The sequence below is a fragment of the Rhinichthys klamathensis genome, unplaced genomic scaffold (assembly GCF_029890125.1).
Source record: "Rhinichthys klamathensis goyatoka isolate OS25496 unplaced genomic scaffold, OSU_Roscu_1.1 h1tg000168l_1, whole genome shotgun sequence".
Lineage (NCBI taxonomy): Eukaryota > Metazoa > Chordata > Actinopteri > Cypriniformes > Leuciscidae > Rhinichthys > Rhinichthys klamathensis.
Genome location: NW_026606699.1, coordinates 325789 through 348990, shown reverse-complemented (window position 1 = coordinate 348990; position 23202 = coordinate 325789). Strand labels below are relative to the sequence as shown.

Sequence of the window (23202 nt, the reverse complement as noted above, 5' to 3'; positions counted from 1 at the left end):
ATAGTCACTATCTAATTTGTTTGAAATCTCACTATTCCGAGGGTCTTTCCCAGAGAGTGGCTTACTGTTATCCCACTGGTGTGACCCTATTGCATACCAGTTCTCCTTCTCCCCTTAGAGAGAGACTCTGAACTGCTCCGTGAGCGGGAGTCGGTCCTGAGGCTGCGAGAGAGGAGGTGGCTGGATGGAGCCTCATTCGATGCGGAGCGTGGCTCCACCAGCCGCGAGGGAGAACCGAGCCTTGACAAGAAGAGCGTGCCGCTGCAGAGCCCTGTCACTCTGGGGGAAGAGCTCCAGTGGTGGCCTGATAAGGTGGGCCTTTAAGCCTTTACTGTCCTAGATTGCCTGACGTTCGATTACTGTGGTGCATTTCAAGTTGTGATGTATTTAACAGACAATTTCACCAAAAATGAATGTTTTCATTAACTCAACCTCATGTAGTTTCAGACATTTTTGACTTTATTCTGTATAATATAAAAGCTACTTTGAAGAATGTTGGTAAGTGAACAGTTTCAGGACCTATTGATTTCCATTGTATGGTCAAAAAGTACAAAGAAAGTCAATGGAAACAGAAACTGTTACCAACATTATTTTGTGTTCAGCAGAAGAAAGCACTGCATAAAGGTTTGGTAAATGTAAGAGTCAATGATAAAATTTTCATAATTTTGGGGTGTACTATTCCTTTAAGGGTCAATTGTTCTGGTTCAATGATTATTAACATGTTTTCAGTTACTGCATTTAGTTTATTTTATTTAGTTTGTTTATTTTTGTGGAGCCTAATGGTGCGTTCACACCGGACGCGAATAGCGCGTCAGGCGCGATTGATTTCAATGTTAAGTCAATGCAAAGACGCGTTACGCGCGTAAAAAATTCCTGCGGCGCGAATGAGGCGTAGAGCGCGGCGCGGTAGACGCGAATACGCCTCATTCGCGCGTCAAGTTTGCGCGAATGGCGCGAATTGAAGCGTCTGGCGCGGAAGCGCGTTACGCGCGAATGATTTAGTTAATGCTATTTGTGCATTCATGCGTTTGACGCAAATTCGCGTCTGCCGCCCGAGTTGAAAAATTTGAACTTCTGCGTCAATTCGCGCCGCGTTAACCAATCAGGAGCCTGCTTGCTGCTGTCACGTGGTGAAGTGAAAGTTTATTTTATTAAACTATTTTGTAATATTACTAAAATGTCTGGTGTGGTTCTAATGCACAACAAAGCAAATCTTTCACATAAAATCTCGATTTTAATATATGAGTGATAGTACTCATTTTGTATTGAATGCTATTTATTCCATATCTATTATATGAAACATTATTATTTTAATGTAAAAACAACAAACACTTAGTGTATAATAAATAAATAAAAATCACAGGACAGGTTTCACTTTTGGAGGCTGGCTCCATTTATTATCAAATAAATGTGCGGGCGAGGGTGAACCTCTTGCCGGGCTGTTGAGCGCAGGCTCGTCAGGCATAGACCACTCGAGGCCGAGGCTTTACACGGCCTACGCTGTCCTCGTCAACGTCCTCACCGTTAGGTCCACCAAACCTAGCTCCTGGAACAAATGGTGAAACTCCTGAAACCCTCCGGAGGGTCTGGTGGATCCGAGTACAGCGACGATGTACCCTACGCAGCTGTTTCTGCTCTCCAGAGCAAATACGAGCGGTGACTCTCTCGATTAATGCTAATGGTAATGCTCGATAAACATCTAAAAAAGATGGCCGCCTCCGGATTTCGCTTCTGACGCGCGTAAATTTCGCTTCAAACCTTTGTTTTTACGCGCGTCAGTTTCACTCTTGACGCGCGAATTAACACAAAGTGGTCAAGCGTCAAACTAGACGCAGTAGACGCGAATTTGACGTGCTATTCGCGTCCGGTGTGAACGCACAGTTAGTCTTATTAAAAGGCTGAAATGCTTGAGGGAGAAATAGTGTGGCATAATATTTCTTTCTATTTTTCCAATTCTATTTTTTTTTTTTTTTAAATAAGTTAAGCAAACTGGTCAGCCTTTTCGAGTTGGTCACAGTGGTGTTGGCAAAAGCCATTTTGTTGTAATGTGGTGGCTATAACACCTGTTTAGATTCTCATAAATGAATGAATGAATGATGTCAAGGTCAGTTTTTTTTTTTAATATCGTATTTGACCTTTTATGACATTTCAAGATTAGTTCAGATTCACATGTCAATTGGTATAACTTGTTAATTTTTCCCCCAATTATTTTAAGTTGAAAGTGATTAGTCTTTATTAATATTTTGAATGTTTATTTTTTCAGTTTTTGTATTTTTTTTTTGTACAGTATGTTTTTATTTTTTTTATTTTTTTATTTTAGTACTTCAAGTTAAACTAATTGAAAATGAGAAATGTTGCCTTGGCAACTAGCTAAAATAAAGCGTTTTTTTTTTTTTTTTTTTTTTTTTTCAATTAATGGTGATTTCTATTTCAAGTAACAAATGGTGGTTTTATTTTTAGTTAACAACCGTAACCCTGATTTTTGGAGTTTTTAGTGGTATAAGGATTTTTCAGAAACTAATTTTAAGATTGCATTTTCTAAAAACTTTGCATGAGCATTTTAAACTTTATTTTTTAAATAATTTGTATTTATTTATAATCTTTCACATCCTTATTTGACCTTTCAATTTAATGGCTGCTTGGATAACACTTTAGATTATTAGTCTCCAATTTCCTTGGGTTCATTTAGTTATTAATAAATTTATTTGTATAGTTGCTAAGTTCTATATCCTTGGTTGTGTGATCCTTTCAGGACTATGTAACAAAGTTTGTCAGCATTGGGGCTTTGTACTCGGAACTGATTGCCGTCAGTACCAAAGGAGAACTCTACCAGTGGAAGTGGAATGAGCCTGAACCTTACAGAAATGCACAAGTAAGATTCACAATGCATATCAGACTAGATTGAACTGACTTCAGTTGATCAATGATACTGTTGTGTTTTTACACCTGCTTTACAGCAGAATAGGGGTGTGGGATATTGACACAAAATTATATCTCTGTTTTCTGGGATTTTCTCTGACGATATTTTGCTGAGTGTTTATTGTGTTGGTACCTTGGACAGCTGACTCCTAAAGTTTTTGATATAATTCATATTCTGTGCGGTGGTTAGTTAACAGCAGTGACAGAAATGACCTTTTTTTAATGTTTAAGTTTATTTTTACCTTTTATGGACATTGTACCTTTTATAAAGCCATTTTTTCTGACCTAATTAAATGAATGCATCATCTTTAAAAAAAAATTCTTACATTTAATAAATTCAATTAGAATAATACACACAATAGGGCTGTTACCAATCAAATGAAATTGGTCTCAACAAAATTCATCTTTGCAATGCAAAAGAAACACAGAATCTGCCTCTGAAGTGGCATTTAGATGCATTTACACAGAATGTTTAATGCAGCTCATATGAACATGAATGCATTTAACCTGCAGTTACAAATGCATAAATAATGTTTTGTGCTCTCATAGAATCCTTCTATACATCACCCCCGTGTCCCTTTCCTTGGCTTGACCAATGAGAAGATCACCCACCTGTCTGCCAACAGTATCCGAGCCACTGTGGCCACCGAGAATAACAAGGTAAGACCACATCGTGATATTACTTTACAATAAGGTTCCATTTGTTAACATTAGTTAACTACATTAGTTAACATGAACTGACAATGAAAATTCTTCTAAAGCATTTATTAATCTTAGTTAATGTTAATTTCATAATTTTCTAAAATTATTGAAATCTAAATTTGTATCTGTTAATATTATTTAATGCACATGAAGTAACAGATTAATAAATACTGTAATTAATGTGTTGTTCATTGTTAATGTTAAGTAATGCATTAACATTAACTAATGGACCTTATTGTAAAGTGTTACTGACTTTTATGAGAGTGGGTGAGAAGAAAATCATATGACAAGAGCTGGCAGATACAGTAAGATTGGGTCACACTTTATTTTACTTTGTTACACTTGTAGTTACTATAGTTAATAACTATAAAGTATGCACAATTACATGCAACTAACCGTAAATCAAACCTAACCCTATAATAAACTCATGTAATTAATATTACTTAGTACTTAAATCTATAATTGTAACAAGGACACATTAAAATAAAGTGTAACCTAAGATTGTGCAAGAGCCGGTTGCAAAAATCAATGATGCACAGTCTCGTACCAAAAATGTCCTCAGACCTCAAATTTCCATTAACCAATCTGTATTGTGTAGGTGGCGACATGGGTGGATGAAACTCTGAGCACTGTTGCTGCTAAACTAGAACATGGAGCACAAACGTTCCCAGAGCTGCAGGGAGAGCGCATTGTCTCTCTGCACTGCTGTGCCCTGTATACCTGCGCTCAGCTGGAGAGCAGCCTTTACTGGTGGTGAGTTTACAGCAGGGGTGTCCAAACCTTTTTCTAAAGGGGGCTAGATTCAATGTTGTGGACACGCCTGGGGGCCGGATAATTATTTATAAATAAAATAAAAATAAAAAATACTACCGTATTTTCCACACTATAAGGCGCACTTAAAAGTCTTTAATGTTCTCAAAAAACGACAGTGCGCCTTATAATCCGGAGCGTCTTACATATGGATCAATTGGTTAATAACGCTCCGTGTTATTAAATTCGCCCGCGAACTCGTGCTTGTGTCCATCTTATGCCCGCTCTGTCACACAGCCAGTTCAACCTCGTATAAATCAGGTTATGTGTGTAAGTCACGAGCGCTCACTCTCACTACCAGACACACTGTCCCCGGCGCTGCTCGCGCGGCACAGAATGTTCATAAAGCGCTCCCCGTTCACAGTAACCGGGTCGTCTCATTCAAAACAGCCAGCTGTAATGGTGTGTTCACACCGAACGCGAATAGAGCGTCAAATACGCGTCTAGTTAGACGCTAAAACATTTGTTCGAGTTCGAATTTTTCAACTTGCGCGGAAGACATTCGTGGCAAACGCGTCGCCCAATTCGCGTCATTCGCAATGCCTGGCGCGAATGATGCGTCTATTCGCGTCTTTGCATTGACTTTGTATGTAATCCACTGGCGCAAACAATTAAATTCGCGTTCGGTGTGAACACACCATAAGTTACGTGCCCGCCCCAGCGCGCTCACGCTTACTAATAAACGCCTCGCCTCCGGCGCCGCGCACTCGCTACATTCCCTTTAGCACATCTAGTGGATGCATAACGCAAACCCAGTCAAACATTTGACTGCAGTATCTTATGCGTCTTATAATCCGGTGCACCCTATATGTGAAAAATGTTCTAAAATAGGTCATTCATTGAAGGTGCGCCTTATAATCCAGTGCGGAAAATACGGTAAATAAAAATAAAATAAATATTTTTTTGTTTTTCACCTTTAAAATAAATAAAAAATTTTATTTAAGACAAATAATATAAATATATAATGTTACAGTTTAATGTAAATATATATATTTTTTACATTACATCTGTAATATTTATTTATGGATGTCTTAATTTCTTTATTTTCAAACATTGCTTCTCATTACAAGTTTGGGTAGGTGGTTGGCACGTGTTCCCAAATGCACGTTAAAGTGACTCAAACTCAGAGTAGATGCAGAGACGAAGTTTGTATGTTGCATTTACTGCGAAATGAGCCACTTTGAGAGGCTGCAAACAACGGCGAATGAGCTGCTCGCGTGTGAATGAACAGTGCCACACTTCACTCTGAAACACACCGTGCATATATTTATTTAATTCGAGATTTAGCCTTCGAGATTTGATAATGACACAAACCATATCGCGATTTTGGCTTATTTCAATTTATCGTGTAGCCCTGGTTTGAGCTATTGTGCTTGTGATCTGTGAATAAATTCTGAATTTCTTTTTCCTCCAGGGGTGTTGTGCCTTTTAGTCAGCGAAAAAAGATGCTTGAAAAGGCCAGAGCCAAGAACAAGAAGCCAAAGTCTAGTGCAGGCATCTCTTCTATACCCAACATCACAGTAGGAACTCAGGTGAGGAACATGCTTTGGTGGAAGTCAGAAATGTTCTTTATTTGTAAAATTCAGTTTTTAGAATTGCCTTATTAAATGTATCTGTGTCATCTTTTGTTAAATACTTGTATTTATTTATTTAATCAATCAATCAATCAGAATACTATAGGCTGTTACTAATGACTTTTGTTGTTGTTAATATAATTTCATATTTACACTGCAAAGTTGGCACAGACCCTGCATCTGAGATAGGGCTGAACGATTAATTGCTTTTGCTATAATATTGCAGTATGATAAAACGAGATTTTTTTAACCGCAAAGGCTGCGATTTGCACTCTTCCTTCTCTTAGGTGTGCCTGAGGAATAACCCTCTATATCACGCTGGTGCCGTGGCCTTCTCCGTAAACGCGGGGATCCCTAAAGTGGGCGTCCTGCTGGAGTCCGTGTGGAACATGAACGACAGCTGCCGCTTCCAGCTCCGCTCACCCGAGAGCCTGAAAAACATGGAGAAGAACACCAAGACACAGGAGACCAAGTAAGATGGCTGTTTTTCTATGGCCATACACATGCACCGAGGTATTTATGCTAAAAATAAGATGCTGATGAGTGTGCTTGTTCTTGTCATCAGGACTGAAAGTAAGCCAGAGCTGGTGAAGACGGAAATGGGCCCTCCGCCCTCACCAGCGTCCACATGCAGTGACACTTCCTCCATCGCTAGCAGTGCTTCTCTGCCCTATAGTATGTACACTGAATCGCTAAAACCATAAGCTGCTGTACAGGGTTTATATGGGCCCAAAAACTACCCTGTGCATTTCTACTATCATTTTGCTAATTTTTCTGTAGTGTAAGTGTTCTAGTCATGGCTTGACAATAATGATGTCCCAGGGTCAGTTTTAAATGAAATGGTCACCCTCCCAATTAGGCGTGTGCTGCATTTTTGTTGATTTGATTTGTGTGCATGTATAACATGTATGTTTCGCTTTACTCTCGTGGCCTTCCTCTTTTTTTTCTTCTTTTTTTTTTTAAATGCATAAATAGTTTAAGGACAATTTGGTTTTCATAAAATTTATTCAGATTAGTGATAAGAAAACATGCAGAATAAGTGTTTATTTTATTGCACTCTTTTTGCTCCTGTAGATTTCAGTTGCAGTACATATCTTTTACGTTTTCTGATTTTTTACGAGTCTGAAATCGCCACTTCAGCAGCTTTACATACACCAAACTTTATGGTTTTATTCTTATCTGTATTCTCAAGGGTTTTTTACTGCGGGGGTTTGTTCATATATCATTCGCCTGGTTTTATACATTTTATTTTCCTAAAAACATGGTGAAAATTATTTTATTTCTGACAGTATTTTCTGGAGTGATTTAAAACGTGATCTCATAAATCCCTTGTTAAAAACGTTGACTCTAAAACGTCAACAAAATGAAATGGGAATTTTGAACCTCGCCTAATCCCAGCTTTATTTCTGATTTCTGTTCAGTAAGTGTATGCAAATTACTGCATATTACATTGGATAATGTTTAATTTACATCATTAAACATGGCATTTCAGAAAACTTGTTATATATATATATTGCAATTCCTAATGTAATCAATCCACTGGGAAAGCTTTGTGATATCAATTAGTTATTTTAAAAAAAAACCATATTTAGTAGTAGTAACCCTTTATTGTCACTTAGTCACAAGTACCAGTGAAATTAGCCATCAGCCTGTCCATACAAACATATATACAATATGACAAGGGGGTAGACAGGACAGGAAGACAGGGAATTGAGGAAAATACAGCATGACACGAGGAGAGGTGAGGAGAAAAAAAGGCAACCCCCAGACTATCCTCCTGTAAGGAGCACAGTGTGGGAACAGGAAAAAAACACCTCAGCAACATTAGCACCCAATCAGTACACTCTACAACATGAACAAGACTTGCAACAGATACTAAGATGCGGCTGCAGTGTTGTCTTTGCTAACCGATTACCTGCTGTGCTACAGAGCGAAGGCGCTCAACACCGGCTCCAAAAGAAGAGGAGAAGGTGAATGAAGAGCAGTGGCCTCTACGAGAGGTCGTTTTCGTGGAGGACGTTAAAAACGTCCCCGTGGGAAAGGTGGGTGCAGGCGTACACGTCGGCCAGCTTGATCCAGTGGAGACCATAACTACAAGCGCATCATATTTCTCCACTGTGCTTAATTATTATCCTCAATTTTGCAATGCATAGCCTTTTCATGTAATAAGAATTTCCAATTATAATAGATTACATTATATAAGCATACTGTGTTTTTCTCGACACTTGATGTTCCTGTCTGTTTTATCTCTGGTCTTTGTGTGATGCTTTGCTATTACACCTCATTTGCAACAGTTCTCTCTTTTGAACTCAAGGTGCTAAAAGTCGATGGTGCATATGTTGCTGTGAAATTTCCAGGGACGTCGAGCAGCGTGAGCAGCCAGAGCGCAGCTCCCACTGACTCTGACCCCTCCTCACTGCTGCAAGACTGTCGACTGCTTAGAATAGATGAGCTACAGGTAAACACACTTTCAGCTGTAAAAGTACACTGTCATTTGCAGAATCTTAAAAAGCATTGGTGGACAATTCAAAATGCCATTTTGATGGATAAATTGACAATTTTAGGCCTAAATTATTGTTGTTAAGGTTAATGAGTCTGGTTGTGAATTGTCATTTATGATTGTTGCAAATGTTAAATTTGGCTATATCAGATACATGCTCAAGAGAAGAAGAGAGAAGAATCTTTAATGTCATTATGCTCGCACATTTTGTATATGAGACTCTCGGCTTTAAGAAAAGTAACACCGCAATTCTATAACACAAGCAATTATATAACACAAGCATATGGAATAGCATAGGTCTAAAGCAGGGGTTTTCAAAATTTTGAATGTCAAGGAACCCTAAATAACCCTATTAACTATTACTATAACCACCTTCCTAAAATATAAAGGCATTTGCATGTTTTGTAGATTATTTTATATAAAAAATATAGTGTTTGAGATTTAAATATACTTTTATACTATCATTGTACTGAAGCAAATTCTTAAAATATTATCTGGAAAATATTTGGTTGACAGCGTATACTATATGAGATTATCACTTTTTTCTTTTCACAAAACCATTAATTATTAATGTAATTTTTTTCTTAATGTAAAATTTGTCAATAGTTTAAATAATCACAATAAAATCATGATTTCTTGTCTTTAGAAAGCAGAATGGAATGGTTATATTGGTGAACGATAAATAATTCATTGCTTAAAGCGTGTGTAATATGTTTGTGTGTGTGTAATATATTTTACAAATATATTTTAAGTGCTTGGACCCCAGTTTAAAAACCTTTGGTCTATATAGATATTGAAATATGAAAACAAACATGACACGTTACTTTTGTTCCCCTTTTGAACAGGTTGTTAAAACTGGTGGAACACCAAAAGTTCCTGACTGTTTTCAGCGCACACTTAAAAAACTTTGTATCCCAGAAAAAGCAGAAATTTTAGCTGTGAATGTTGACTCCAAAGGTGACTACTGTGTTCAGATTTATCAGACTTCAATTTGTTGTGAATTTGCCCTGTCATTGACGGCTCTGATGTCTTGTGTGCTGCAGGAGTTCATGCTGTGTTGAAAACAGGCAGCTGGGTACGGTACTGTGTCTTTGACTTGGCCACCGGAAAAGCGGAGCAGGAAAATCACTTCCCTACCAGTAACCTGGCCTTTCTCGGCCAGAGTGAGCGTAATGTGGCCATCTTCACTGCTGGCCAGGTGAGACCATCACACAGCCTGATATGTTTCATACACCTGAGGGGACTTTCCATTTCTCTTTGCCTGTTTTAACTTTCTCATGTTTGCATATCCTCAGGAGAGTCCCATCATTTTGAGGGATGGTAACGGCACCATTTATCCCATGGCTAAAGACTGTATGGGTGGAATACGTGACCCTGATTGGCTAGACTTGCCGCCTATTGCCAGTCTAGGCATGGGAGTTCACTCGCTTGCCAACCTTCCCACTAACTCCACAATCAAAAAGAAGGCAGCCATCATCATAATGGCTGTGGAGGTATACTATACCAGCCTGCTAAAAATAGACATTAGTTATTTAGAAAAAATTAAAGATTATTTAGAAATATTTAGGAGTGCTCTACTTGTTCTCCTAAATAAAGAAGAAATTTTACAAGAAAAATGTATAATTTTTTTAATACAAAAAGTAAACTATTTAAATTTCTGTTTCAAACTATTTATTTAATTATGGAGTATATATATATATTTTATTTATTATTTATTAATTTATATTAAATTAAATGCCAGATACTGTTTTGAGTAACCAAAATGCAAAGAATAATCAGAAAAAAAAAATTCTGCGTAATGCAGGACTTTTAAAGGACAACTCCGGCGCAAAATGAACCTCGGGTGCAATAACACATTGGTACAGACTAAATCGTTCCCTGAGATTTGTTTTCATGATAATCGAATATAAAGAGTTTTATCTCTAAAAACAGTTTAGCTTATAACGCTAGTATATTGGCATAGAGTAAGCAAAAAGAGATCGCTAGTTAATACCATTAACAAGGCTCAAATTAGCCCCACACTAACACGGCAGCATAATGAGTGTCCTTACATGCAAACCGAAGCATTGAGAACTTTGTAAGTGTATAGACAGTTTAATAAGAAGATACTTTACACAGACAGTACAGTTAGCGCATACAGACAGGAGCCATCTTGGAAAACCGTCTCGATCAATCGAACCACGAAGGTGAGCGAACAGTACGTGTAGATATTGAAGATAAGATAAATTATATTTATTTTTTTATTTTCTCTGTTGCGTTCAGTGCTTCTCTTATGCGCTCAGTGCTTTCTTCCGGAAACAACGGACCATATGAGATTCCAAGTCACAGTTCAGCTCACGTATCACCGTGTTCGTGGTTTGACTGATCGAGACTGTTTTCCAAGATGGCTGCTGTCTGTATGCGCTAACTGTACTGTCTGTGTAAAGTATCTTCTTATTAAACTTTCTATACACTTACAAAGTTCTCAATGCTTCGGTTTGCATGTAAGGACACTCATTATGCTGCCGTGTTAGTGTGGGGCTAATTTGAGCCTTGTTAATGGTATTAACTAGCGATCTCTTTTTGCTTACTCTATGCCCAATATACTAGCGTTATTAGCTAAACTGTTTTTAGAGATAAAACTCTTTACATTCGATTATCATGAAAACAAATCTCAGGGAACGATTTAGTCTGTACCAATGTGTTATTGCACCCGAGGTTCATTTTGCGCCGGAGTTGTCCTTTAATTGAGCAATCCCGAAATACACCAAGACTGTTATTTTGAAATGTTTTGACATTTACTACTTCCAGCTGTTCTTTCAAAAATTAAAATTTTGAAAGAATTTTACAATCAACACATTACAAATTTACAACCATCTAAAACAAATTAGAATACTAACACCATAAAGTAAGCGTTGTCATAATTCAACTGATCTGTTTTACTTTAAAATGTGTAGTGCTCATATTAATTGCATTAAATCATCGCCTTTTGAAGTTTAATAACCATATTAAGCCCCAAATAAAACTACTTAACATATTTAAGACTTATGACCTTAAATGAAAAAAAAAAAAAATTTAAGGTGAAAGTTACCCCATGATTTACTCACCCTCAAGCCATCCTATGTGGATATGACTTTCTTCTTTCAGACGAATACAATCTGAGTTATATTAATAATGTTCTGGCTCTTCCAAGATTGAACAGATTGAAGCTGAAAAAACTGCATACATCCATCATAAACGAACTCCACATGGCTCTGGGGGGTTAATAAAGGCCTTCTGAAGCAAATTGATGAGTTTGTAACGTGTTAAATATGAATATTTTTCTTATACAAAGTAAAATTCAATCTTTTGGTTGCGATCCTCTGTCATAATAAAACTTGGAAGAGCCAGAACATTTATTAATATAACTCAGATTGCATTCGTCCGAAAGAAGAAAGTCATATACACCCAGGATGGCTCGAGGGTGAGTAAATCATGGGGTAATTTAAATTTTAAAGTGAAATACTCCTTTAAGGACCAGCAGGGACCTTTTTATTCGCACACATGCTCCTAAATACATTTTTACAGTTTTATGATTTCCGGTTGATTTATTGTTTGCTTTTTGCGTTTTAGAAGCAGACGCTGATGCAGCACGTGCTGCGCTGTGATTACGAGGCGTGCAGGCAATACCTGATCAGTCTGGAGCAAGCGATGCTGCTGGAGCAGAACCCACACGCTCTCGATGTTCTGCTGAGCCACCGCTGTGACGGCAACCGCAACGTCCTCCACGCCTGCGTCTCCGTCTGCTTCCCCGTCAGCAACAAGGAAACCAAGGAGGAGGAAGGTAAACGTGCATTTTTACAGTGTTATTTTATAGGGGTGTACGGTTCACAAAATTCACGGTTCGGTTCGATACGATACAGTGGTGTCACGGTTCGGTACATTTTCGATACAGCAAAAAGAAATGCCAGAGAAATTTCCTATTTATTAAAAGAAAAAATATTTTTAAATAAGTTTGAGTTTTCCTACATCTTGAAACTTTCAGGTTTATAAATGGGGGTTATCTTTGAAGGATGAACAAATAATGTTTTGGTCATCACATTAAAAATAACATTTAAATATAGGCCTATATTTATATATATAATATTTAGATAATATTTGAGTTTTGAAGTGCTGGAAAAAGATGTGTGAAGTACTTGAAAGCATTTCACTATTCCAGCCAAACTTCCATGGTTACAGCTAGTGTTATTATATTAAATCCGTGGTGAATGTTGCTAATCTGTGGACTTAAAGCCTATAACTAGATAATTCACGGCACAATGTTTCTCCTGGTTTCCAAGTCAGCGCTGTTTGATCTAATAGATATCTATGGTTAATAATGGAGAAATGTGAATGCTTCTCACTAGATCTCGCAGCGATGTTATTACTTCAGTGGCGAATTCAAATGTTTTCTTCAATGGATCTCTAGTAACAGTGTCGCTTGATCGAGATCGGCTCGCGCTGCACAGATGTTGCTGGTCCGAACTGATAAACGGTCCGTGAAGCACAATATAATGAGTAGCGCAGTTTCGTTCGGCTTTCATTACGTTTGCCATTTGATGTTGCACAACGTTGTGGTGGTCGCGCCAGCGCGGATTTTGTCGGCAGGAAAAATGGTCCAAGGAATCGTTCGGTTTGTATGCGTACCGAACCGGAAGCCTCGTACCAAAACGGTTCAATACGAATATGTTACACCCCTAATACGAATACATGTACCATTACACCCCTATTATTTTAGCATAATATATATACTATATACATTATTAATCATTAAAAGATAGCAATCTCTATACACAATCTTATTCCTTAATGACAATGATTCGGCTGTGTCTATTAAACCTTTGACAAGTACGATCACAGCGAACATTCAGATCTGCGTTCACTCTGCCACTGACCCACAGATATGAAACGCCTTCAAACAACCACACAGGATCATTATTTCTGTTACAGTAATTCAAATTATCACAGAAGTACTGGGATACTGTAGTGACCAAAATAGAGTAAATCACCTTTTGAAAGTAACTTGAAACTTCAAATAAAGATGGAATTATTACATTGTTGCGCCGGTAGGTGGTGAGAAGAGACTGTTAAAATAATTATTTGAGTAAATCATTTGAGGTAATTCATCCAGTAATGAAACAAGTGAAGTCTTTATGAATGAGTCATTGAATCAATCATTCAAACCGATTAGTTTTTTCCCAAATTCTACGTTTTTAAATGGACCGCTGCAGCACCTCTAGTAAATGTTTTTTTTTTGTTCAGTTGTCTATTCAGAATCATGATCTCTATTTTAAACAAAAAACACGTAAAGATTTTTTTCAGTTTAAAATAGTTATAGAAATTTAGTTTTGTCGTTTTTACTGTTTTAAATGTCTATATAGTTTATTCATTTTATTTTATTTTATTTTTATTAGGTTAATTAAGTGTTTATTTTAATTGATGACAATCATTATAACGTGGAGCTTTATAGACCATTTTTAGTTTTCTGAGATGACAAGCGAGGCAGCACATTAGGTTTTGGAACACAGCTGATGTTAGATTATGAAACCCAGCATGGGATGACTTCATTGATGTACGATGTGTTTCAGAAGCAGAGCGGTCTGAAAGGAACACGTTCGCTGAGAGGCTGTCTGCGGTTGAGGCCATTGCCAATGCCATTTCAGTGGTATCCAGCAACAGCTCCGGGAACCGCACAGGGTCATCCAGCAGTCGAGGGTCAGTATTCAGATTCACTGGGATACAGAAAAGCATTTCACCAGAGAAGCATTAAAAAATAAAAATAAATAATAACTCTTAAATTTAACAAACTCAAAGATTTTTGGTGAAAATTAAGATTGGAGCCGAACCACATGGAAATGCATAAATTACAGTTGTTACACATTATATTACTTAATTACATAATATTTACTTTCATGCATTTGGCAGACACTTTTAACCATAGACGTTTTCTAACATTGCATTCAAGGAGGGTTTCAATGGGTCCTTAAAACCTTTAATTTAATCAAACTGAATTATTATTTTTTTACGGCCATGAGTCATATCTTAAACAGCATAACAAAAGTCTCAATTATCATTTTAAGAGGTCTTAAATTTGGGAATGGAAAAACAGGAATCACGATGTGTCCTAATATGTTTGTTTCGGCAACCTTATTATTGGCTTCCTTTTAAATACATTATTATCTTAACAGCAAATCAAATATCGATAGTTTGTATGTATTGGCATTTAAGCATAAATCAATTTCAATACCTATGTATTTTGAATAAAACATGTCCTAATTATTTTAAACTTTTGTGTTGCAACCTGTTCAAATAAATAAAAGAATCTTGAGATATTATTTTAAGATTGAATGGTTTTGCTCTTTATGGATATACAGTATTAATTTTATTTGTGCCTTAATTTTTTTTTAAGTCTTATACATTTTATCAGTTCATGTATTCACAGGGAATCAAACCGTTCGAGTTTTTATATTTGGTTGTTAATATTGTACAGTAATTTCACTTTTGATTTTATTCTCGTTTCTATAGCTTGCGTTTGAGAGAGATGATGAGGCGCTCCCTCCGCGCTGCTGGTTTGGGCCGCCACGAATCCGGCCCTTCCTCCAGCGACCACCAAGACCCGGTTTCACCCCCTATTGCGCCTCCCAGCTGGGTACCAGACCCTCCACCAATGGATCCTGGTGAGTTCTGCAGTTCTTGGGCCGTAACAGATATATTGCATGCATGCTATAGCCTGATGTCTTACAAAACCATTTTCTCCGCTAGATGGTGACATTGATTTCATCTTGGCCCCTGCAGTGGGCTCCCTTACCACTGCTTCCACAGGCACCAACCAGGGACCCAGCACTTCCACCATCCCAGGTACGTGAACCGGACTCCCATAGGACTCTACAGCAGTGGTTCTCAGCTGTTTTGCTCCAGGACCCAGATTTTACATTGTACATCAAGTGGTGACCCAATTAGACGGTGTTAAGGGCCGTTCACACCAAGAGAGATAACTATTACTATATTAGCATCCACACTAATGGATGGTACTGTTCTGCTTATAAGTGCGTTTGTCGTCTGCCACTTTGAATGCTTGAGGCTTTTAAAGCAGAATGGGTTCTGATTGGCTGTTAAAGTTTTTCATCTTTCAATAGCTGGATAAAATCATTCCGAAAGTGATTCCAGCTATATATATATATATATATATATATATTATAGTTGTGGGTGGGAATTTTAAAACTATCTATATCGTTATAGTTATTGTTGTGATCTGGCCTTTATTTTCGTGTCATTGATATAGTTTTTTTTTTTAATTTGTTGTTTGTGATTTATTTATTTAACTGAAATGAAATAAAATAAACATTATTTAAATAAATATATTTAAAGTACCAAAATGGTTTTAGATAACAATATTAACCCTTTATCTGAGATTTAGAATAGACCTGCAACCTGTTTTTGGGTCAAGATCCCTTCAGTTGAGAGCCACTGCTCTGTGCCATCATTTAAAGCTTTTTTTTTTTAGCAAGTTTTCAATCTTTCTTGTGTCTTCTAAAGGACCTTCATCTGAACCATCAGTAGTGGAGTCTAAAGACCGTAAGGCCAACGCTCACCTGATACTAAAGCTAATGTGTGACAGCGTCGTCCTGCGACCTCACTTAAGAGAGCTGCTCTCTGCCAAGTACGTCGACCTGCCGCAGCTCTAAATCATAGCCAATCTCCTTTTTAGCTGTCTTTGAGTGTTTGTATTGCTGTTGTTTGGTAGGGATGCTCGTGGAATGACCCCATTCATGTTGGCGGTGAGTGGGAGAGCTTACCCAGCAGCCATTACTGTTTTAGAAGCAGCACAAAAAATAGCCAAAGGTAAGTACATCGATGCAGTTCAACTAAATTAGATACCCGCTTCAAAACATTCAGAGACCTTTAGGATCTTGTGTTCTTGTGCAGGTGAACCGGGTCTTGGAGAGAAAGAGGATGCAGCGTCTGTGTTCATGGAGATGATCTGTCCTTCAGGCACCAATCCAGATGACTCTCCCCTCTACGTCCTGTGCTGTAACGACACCTGCAGCTTCACCTGGACTGGAGCAGAACACATCAACCAGGTACAGAAGCCACAGCCTTCAATGGACCCTTAACACAGACTGTGATTGAGTTATCAACATTAGAAATATAGTAAAGAATTTCATTAAAAAAAAAAAAAAAAAAACAGTCATATACATTTATAATGCTATACTCGTGTTATAGCACCTTGGCTGTAAATTTCAAAAAACAAACTCAGCTAAAATTTCACACCGTTTTCTCTTCTGACCAATGTAATCAATTTCTTGATTTTTTGATATTGGAGCAAATGGGAATACAAAAATTGCATTTGTTGCAGTTTCTGTTGATTGCTATAGACACAACTATGACTGCTGCTGAGAACCCTGGAAATGTGAAAAGGGTCAATGAGCAATGCCGAAATATTCCAAGCCACCAGTGTAATTAATCTAAATCAGTGGTTCTCAACTAGTGGATTGTGATAACATTAAAATACAGGTTATTTGCTGAAAGGATATACATGGTTTGTGTTTACCTGATGAGTTATGAATTACTGTCTGCTTAAACTCAATCATTGAAATTTAAGAAACGTTTAAAATGTATTTCCAAAGTGTATGGTATTCATAAATATATGAATGCATACTTTTTATGTATTTTTTTTTCATTTTATTTTTTCTACATTTTTTTTAAAAGATATTTTCAAATGTATTTTTTTACATTTAACAAATAGTTGAAGCATTGATCTTAATGACTTATAGAGTGGCACTGTGTGATTAACTGAACTTGTCTGTTTGCAGGATATCTTTGAGTGCAGAACTTGTGGCCTGCTGGAGTCACTGTGCTGCTGCACTGAATGCGCCAGGGTTTGCCACAAGGGTCATGACTGCAAGTGAGTGCAAAATTGACACTGATTTTCACCACATGCATCCTTCTGGAAGTAGGAAATTCTTGAATGCATTGCAACCAGTGTTATTGTCATCTAAAATGTATAATAATACTAATTTGTTACATTTATATTGTGCTTTTTTCGGCACTCAAAACGCTGATGCGAAGGCAGCCAAATTGTGCCAAATTCCCCCCCACTCACCAGCTATCTATTAAAAATAGTTAAAAAATAAAAAAAATAAAATGAGAAATATGGCCTTGGCAACAAACTGAAATAAAATGAGTTGAAGTACTAAAACTGAAATAAATATAAAAAACAAATAAATATTTAAAGCTAAAAATGCATATTTAAAAATGGAAACTAATATTTTTAGTTTCTAAAAAGTTTTAGTTTTAGTAACTAAAAATACTGAAGCATCTAGAAGGATAGTTTAATCTAAATAAATAGATTATTGAACTGGACTATTTTTTATGGTTGTCATAATGAGTATTGCGTTTTTAGCTTAGCATCATGTTGACACCAATTTAATCAAATGAGTTGCTGCTAATGTAAAGTTTTCTTTAACCCTCTAGAAGACAGCAACTTAGTTCGCTAGGCTTTAAAACAGTAATTCATGCTCCTTGTTTCTTCTCCAGACTGAAGAGAACGTCTCCCACCGCATACTGTGACTGCTGGGAGAAGTGTAAATGCAAGACTCTTATCGCGGGACAGAAAGCAGCTCGTTTGGATCTGCTCTACAGACTGCTGACCACCACTAATCTGGTTACCACTCCTAACAGCAGGTATGTTCACTAGGATATATTGCGCTATATGGTGTTTAAAAAAGGAAAAAGACTTTTTTAAATTTTTAGATTCCTGGCCCAACTTTCTGTTGCCAAACCATTTTATGGGGTCGTTGGGGCAACATGACATGTTACCCATTCTGCGTCATGAACTCTTTTTCCCTCTCTGTTTGTGTCTGATAGGGGGGAGCACATTTTGCTGTTTCTGGTGCAGACTGTTGCAAGGCAAAGTGTTGAACACTGCCAGTACCGACCACCTCGCATCCGAGAGGACAGGAACCGGAAGGCTGCCAGCGCTGAAGGTGTGTCTTTGAGTAGGGAAGTGACCTGGGGCTGGATTGACAAAAGTCATCTTAAAGTCGTCAAGTCAAATTTATTTAGGGCCTGTTTACACCTGGTCACTTCATGTGTTTTTACTGATCGGATAGCTATCTGATTTGATAAAACGGTTCCATTTACACTTGGCCACATAAATGTGTCTCCGCAAAACTGATATATATCCGGTTTTCAATTCCCACACTATATGCAAATTTAACGGAGTTCACGTCAACGAAAGCAACAGATATGAGCTGCATTTTATTTATCATCAGCTAATTTCAAGATCAAAGACCGCAATAGGAGAAAGAGCGGCATCAGCACTGGTAAGATATAATTTAGTCTCACTACTTTTGATAAAGATGATTGTGTGTTGAGCGTCTGCGAGTTTGCATGTCGGCTTGCTGAAGAGATACTCAGCTACTCATCTGCGTCTATGCACGTTTCAGTAGCTCTATCAAATCTGGCTATAACGTCATATAGCCTATACACGCTCACTCGTTTTATTTATTAATTTTTTACATTTTTGGAGGAGTAGAATTTACATATGTGGTTTCAACAACCAGATGCATTTACAAATTTGGAATGAGTCTCAAACCAACTCCTGTAGTGGTTCGAGTGATTGAATTTAAATCCGTCTCGAAAGCGTTTCGCAGGGCATTTACACCTGGTCTTTTCACGATCGGATAGCTATCCGATCAAAGAAATCCATGAAGGAACTAGGTGTAAACAGGGCCCTTATATGGTACTTTTCACAATACACATTGTTTCAAAGCAGCTTTACAGGAAATCATGATGTTATTGTTTATAATGTGTTAATATCTTCATTCCTTAGTCACATTTAGCAGATTAGAGCTGGGTGATCATAGTTTAGATTAAGGAACATTCTTATAAAGTTCTTGGATTTAATCTTAAGTGCATTTTTTTAAAATTAATTCTTAATGTCGCAAATATTTTCTTTAGAACATCTTATTTTTCTTAGTAAAGAAAAGTGATAGGCTTTGGGGTTATCATAATTGTATGGCGGTTCTTAACAAAGACAATGATCAACTCAATGGAAAAACACTTCAAAGGTCATATTTTTGGGCTGCTTGCAGATTAATGCAATCATAAGCACGCACACTATTATTTGTCATGACTGACTTGATGGGTGTTTAGCTCTCAGCGTCGTATTTTTAAATGCACCAATAATTTTACTTTTAAAGAGTCTCAAGATGGAGCGATTTTTGCAGTGTCTTTTTACGTTCTTTCTAGTGTGAATGCGTCTTTTGTCTGTGTGGGCGCTTCTGGAGTGATCGCGTCCGCGCCTCATTTGTGCTGAATGTTGCCGAAAATTGTCATAATTATCAAATTAAAAGCAAGGTCTCCAATTGGGTTAGTACTGAATTTTGAAGTCAGCAGTCATGCGTAATCATGACCAATAATTTTTTACATTATAGATCACTGTAGTCACTTCAGAGTAAATATGTACAGGGGTTGGACAATGAAACTGAAACGCTGGCCCATGTATTGTTGGTGGCCAATCTCCATTTGTTGGCGTGCGTTTCGCTGGCTTATCTGTGACCAGGACAGGAAGTCTTTGTTGCGTATCGAGAGCTCTGGTATCCAGGGTAATGTCGGCATACACCACAGAGGACGAACAACGTCCAACAGGAGTAACTGTCCATGCAAGAGGAAGCTGTCTGAAAGGGATGTCCTAGTACTAACCTGGATTGTATCCAAAAAACATAAAACCACAGCTGCCCAACTCACTGCAGAATTAAATGCACCTCGACTCTCCTGTTTCCACCAAAACTTCGACATGAGCACCAGAGTCAATGTTCAGGGTCGGGCTGCTATAGCCAAACCTTTGGTCACTTGTGCCAAATGTCGGTTTCATTGGTGCCAACAGTGCAAATCTTTGGCTGTGGACAATGTGAGAAACGTATTGTTCTCCGAACCCACCGTCACTGTCTTTCCCACATCCGGAGGAGCGAGTCAGAAAATGTTTTCAGAAAACGCCCTACACCATACTAATAAATTGTGTTCTAAAACCAGATGTTTCAGTTTCATTGTCCAACTCCTGCATATGTAGTGTCATGTTGTAATGCGAAATTACACAATTAATTAGAAACAACCCACTAAATTCATTAAACATCTTGCCTTTCAGGATTTAAGACCTAGATTTTATCCTAACTTTAATAAATTATTTACAATGATTTTTAGAATTTGAATTATTCTTAACTTTTCCCACAGTGCATGAAAATAAAGAAATGCTCTCAAGATACTTTCTCAACTTTTCAAGTGTTTCTTAACATGTCTTTGGTTTTGTTATGCACGATTCGATAAGAAGGTTTTGTTGTCTTGTTTTTTTTTTAATGCGTCTCTCTCTTTCAGACTCTGATATGCCGGATCATGACCTGGAGCCTCCACGCTTTGCCCAGCTGGCTCTAGAGCGCGTGTTGCAGGACTGGAATGCGCTGAAGTCCATGATAATGTTTGGCTCTCAGGAAAACAAAGACCCGTAAGTAGAACATTTTAACTATCACCGCAGGCAAATTTAATTGGGCCCATTCACCTTTCATGACTTTTTTCTCTTTTTTTGCTGTTGTATCATTCTAGCCTAAGCGCCAGCAGCAGAATCGCTCACCTTTTACCAGAGGAGCAGATGTACCTGAACCAGCAGAGCGGCACCATCAGGCTGGACTGTTTTACACACTGCCTCATTGTCAAGTGTGCACCAGATATCACTGTGAGTGGAAGAAACAGCTGTTGTTCTTTCCATACCTGGAAAAGTCTCTTGTATATTTTTGAAGTTATGCTCTGCTCTAGTCAAGTCACCTTTTATTTATAAAGGGCTTTTTACAATTTAGATTTTAAAAGCAGCTTCACCGTAATAAACAGAAAATTACAATAAATGATTTAAACTTCCTCAAATATGAGTCATTCTGCTGTAAAGAAACTCTGCAGAAGACAATAGTGTCATTATTCAGCTCAAGGTCAGTTCAGTGTTGAATCAGTTCAATATCTGTCAATGTTGTAAAGTTTGTCAATTATGAAACTAAAATATTTCATCAGCTATTATGTTGAGTAAAGGCCAGTTCACACCAAGGACAATAACTATAACCAGTGTTTCCGCTACATTCATTCATCCATGGCTGGCTGCCACACCAAAAATCATCCCGCCACGGCTGCAGCTTCTCAGTGAGGGCCGATATTGTGCATACTATTGTGTTATTGTTAAAGGACAAGTTCGGTATTTTACACTTAAAGCCCTGGTTTAAGATCGTTTCTGATGAAATAGACCGGTTAAGATTGAAATTTGGACACATGCTGTTGTCCCGAGAAATCTCGGTTTCTGTGGTTGCACCGCCCCCCCCCCCCCCCCACCTCCACAATGGTTGCATAGGTGCACTGGAACAATCCTTCATAAAGAGCATTAAACTTTAGTTTACAAAGACGTGAAACTCACCGAGTGGTCTGGGGTGTTCACTGATATGCTCACACAAAAATCGCTGCAAAAGATGCTTTCCAACAGGTTTTATCGTAGTTTTTGTCCAACTCCATTGACTTTGACAAAAACTACGATAAAACCTGTTGCATCTTTTGCAGCGATTTTTGTGTGAGCATATCAGTGAACACCCCAGACCACTCGGTGAGTTTCACGGTGAGTCTTTCTAAACTAAAGTTTAATGCTCTTTATGAAGGATTGTTCCAGTGCACCTATCTTAACCGTTCTATTTCATCAGAAACGATCTTAAAACAGGGCTTTAAGTGTAAAATACCGAACTTGTCCTTTAAGCCCCACTAAAGGCATAAAAAAACATTGTAAAGCACCATAAAGTTTTCACACTATATTCCAAGACTTCTAAGGTCATTCAATAGCATAATGTGAGGTAAAAATGAATATTTAAGTCGTTAAGTTAAAGTTAATGGAAACTCATCTCTCCTCAGTCATTCTCCATTCAGCATTCAAACAGCGCTTTCGGTTACGACAGTAACACGATGACACTCTCTTCAAGATCAATGTTCCCATTATTATACTTTATTTGTAAAGGTATGCATAAAATGACTTTATTGTGCTTTCTAAATCATATTCCTTTCTCCCGGGTGTCTGTTAGATTACAGCACTGGAGTAGAGAGCGCTATGAATTGTTCTTCACGCTCACTGTAACTGAAATTTAAAGCTGTTAATAGAAAAGGCTTAATAAACTGTTGCATAGATGGAATACACTAAGCATAGATAGATCTAATCTCTTCGCTTTGAACTTTTCAATGCGAAGCGCTGCACGCGGTGATTTCACGTTGCTTCAAGTGCATCATTCTGCACACGGGACTCGCATAATCGCTTTGCTGCTCTTATTGGAGCCTTTCATATTATAATACTTAGGGGAGGTTTAAACACCTGGGGCAAGGGGGCGTGGCCTATGGGAATATCACTCATGAGCCACGTCCTCTCCCCCTGGGGAAATGGGCCTGCCACCACAGCTGGGAAAAATCCTAGAGGAAACTGTATAACTATAATGAAAATGAAAAAGATATAGTTCTAAAAATCATTCTAAATATAAAAGAAAAGCAAGAGTCCACACCACAATTAACTATAAATGCACAGAGAAATGATACCATTGGTATTACTTTTTTAGAAAGAGCTCAAGCATTTAAAGTGGCAGGTGACAAAACTGCAGCAAACGCTTATATCAAACAAAGATGTTGTTCTAATAT

At 37.8% G+C, this 23202-nt stretch overlaps 1 protein-coding gene across 7 annotated transcripts in view; it reads left to right on the top strand.

Moving 5' to 3' along the window:
• ubr5 (ubiquitin protein ligase E3 component n-recognin 5) overlaps nucleotides 1-23202 on the top strand; it is a 66197-nt gene that overhangs the window by 15508 nt on the left and 27487 nt on the right. For 4 of the 7 annotated variants that reach the window (XM_056259420.1, XM_056259418.1, XM_056259416.1 and 1 more), the window contains 25 exons: nucleotides 101-312; nucleotides 2753-2872; nucleotides 3469-3579; nucleotides 4220-4374; nucleotides 5846-5963; nucleotides 6293-6477; nucleotides 6571-6680; nucleotides 7935-8047; nucleotides 8320-8463; nucleotides 9351-9462; nucleotides 9549-9703; nucleotides 9801-9998; nucleotides 12097-12307; nucleotides 14091-14217; nucleotides 15028-15179; nucleotides 15265-15360; nucleotides 16039-16162; nucleotides 16247-16344; nucleotides 16429-16583; nucleotides 17316-17407; nucleotides 18040-18186; nucleotides 18370-18488; nucleotides 18777-18827; nucleotides 20878-21004; nucleotides 21103-21232. In XM_056259420.1, coding sequence (XP_056115395.1) covers nucleotides 101-312; nucleotides 2753-2872; nucleotides 3469-3579; nucleotides 4220-4374; nucleotides 5846-5963; nucleotides 6293-6477; nucleotides 6571-6680; nucleotides 7935-8047; nucleotides 8320-8463; nucleotides 9351-9462; nucleotides 9549-9703; nucleotides 9801-9998; nucleotides 12097-12307; nucleotides 14091-14217; nucleotides 15028-15179; nucleotides 15265-15360; nucleotides 16039-16162; nucleotides 16247-16344; nucleotides 16429-16583; nucleotides 17316-17407; nucleotides 18040-18186; nucleotides 18370-18488; nucleotides 18777-18827; nucleotides 20878-21004; nucleotides 21103-21232 — 3362 coding nt within the window. The remainder of the gene's footprint in view (nucleotides 1-100; nucleotides 313-2752; nucleotides 2873-3468; nucleotides 3580-4219; nucleotides 4375-5845; nucleotides 5964-6292; nucleotides 6478-6570; nucleotides 6681-7934; nucleotides 8048-8319; nucleotides 8464-9350; nucleotides 9463-9548; nucleotides 9704-9800; nucleotides 9999-12096; nucleotides 12308-14090; nucleotides 14218-15027; nucleotides 15180-15264; nucleotides 15361-16038; nucleotides 16163-16246; nucleotides 16345-16428; nucleotides 16584-17315; nucleotides 17408-18039; nucleotides 18187-18369; nucleotides 18489-18776; nucleotides 18828-20877; nucleotides 21005-21102; nucleotides 21233-23202) is intronic. The other 3 variants (XM_056259417.1, XM_056259415.1, XM_056259419.1) reach the window with 3 other exon arrangements.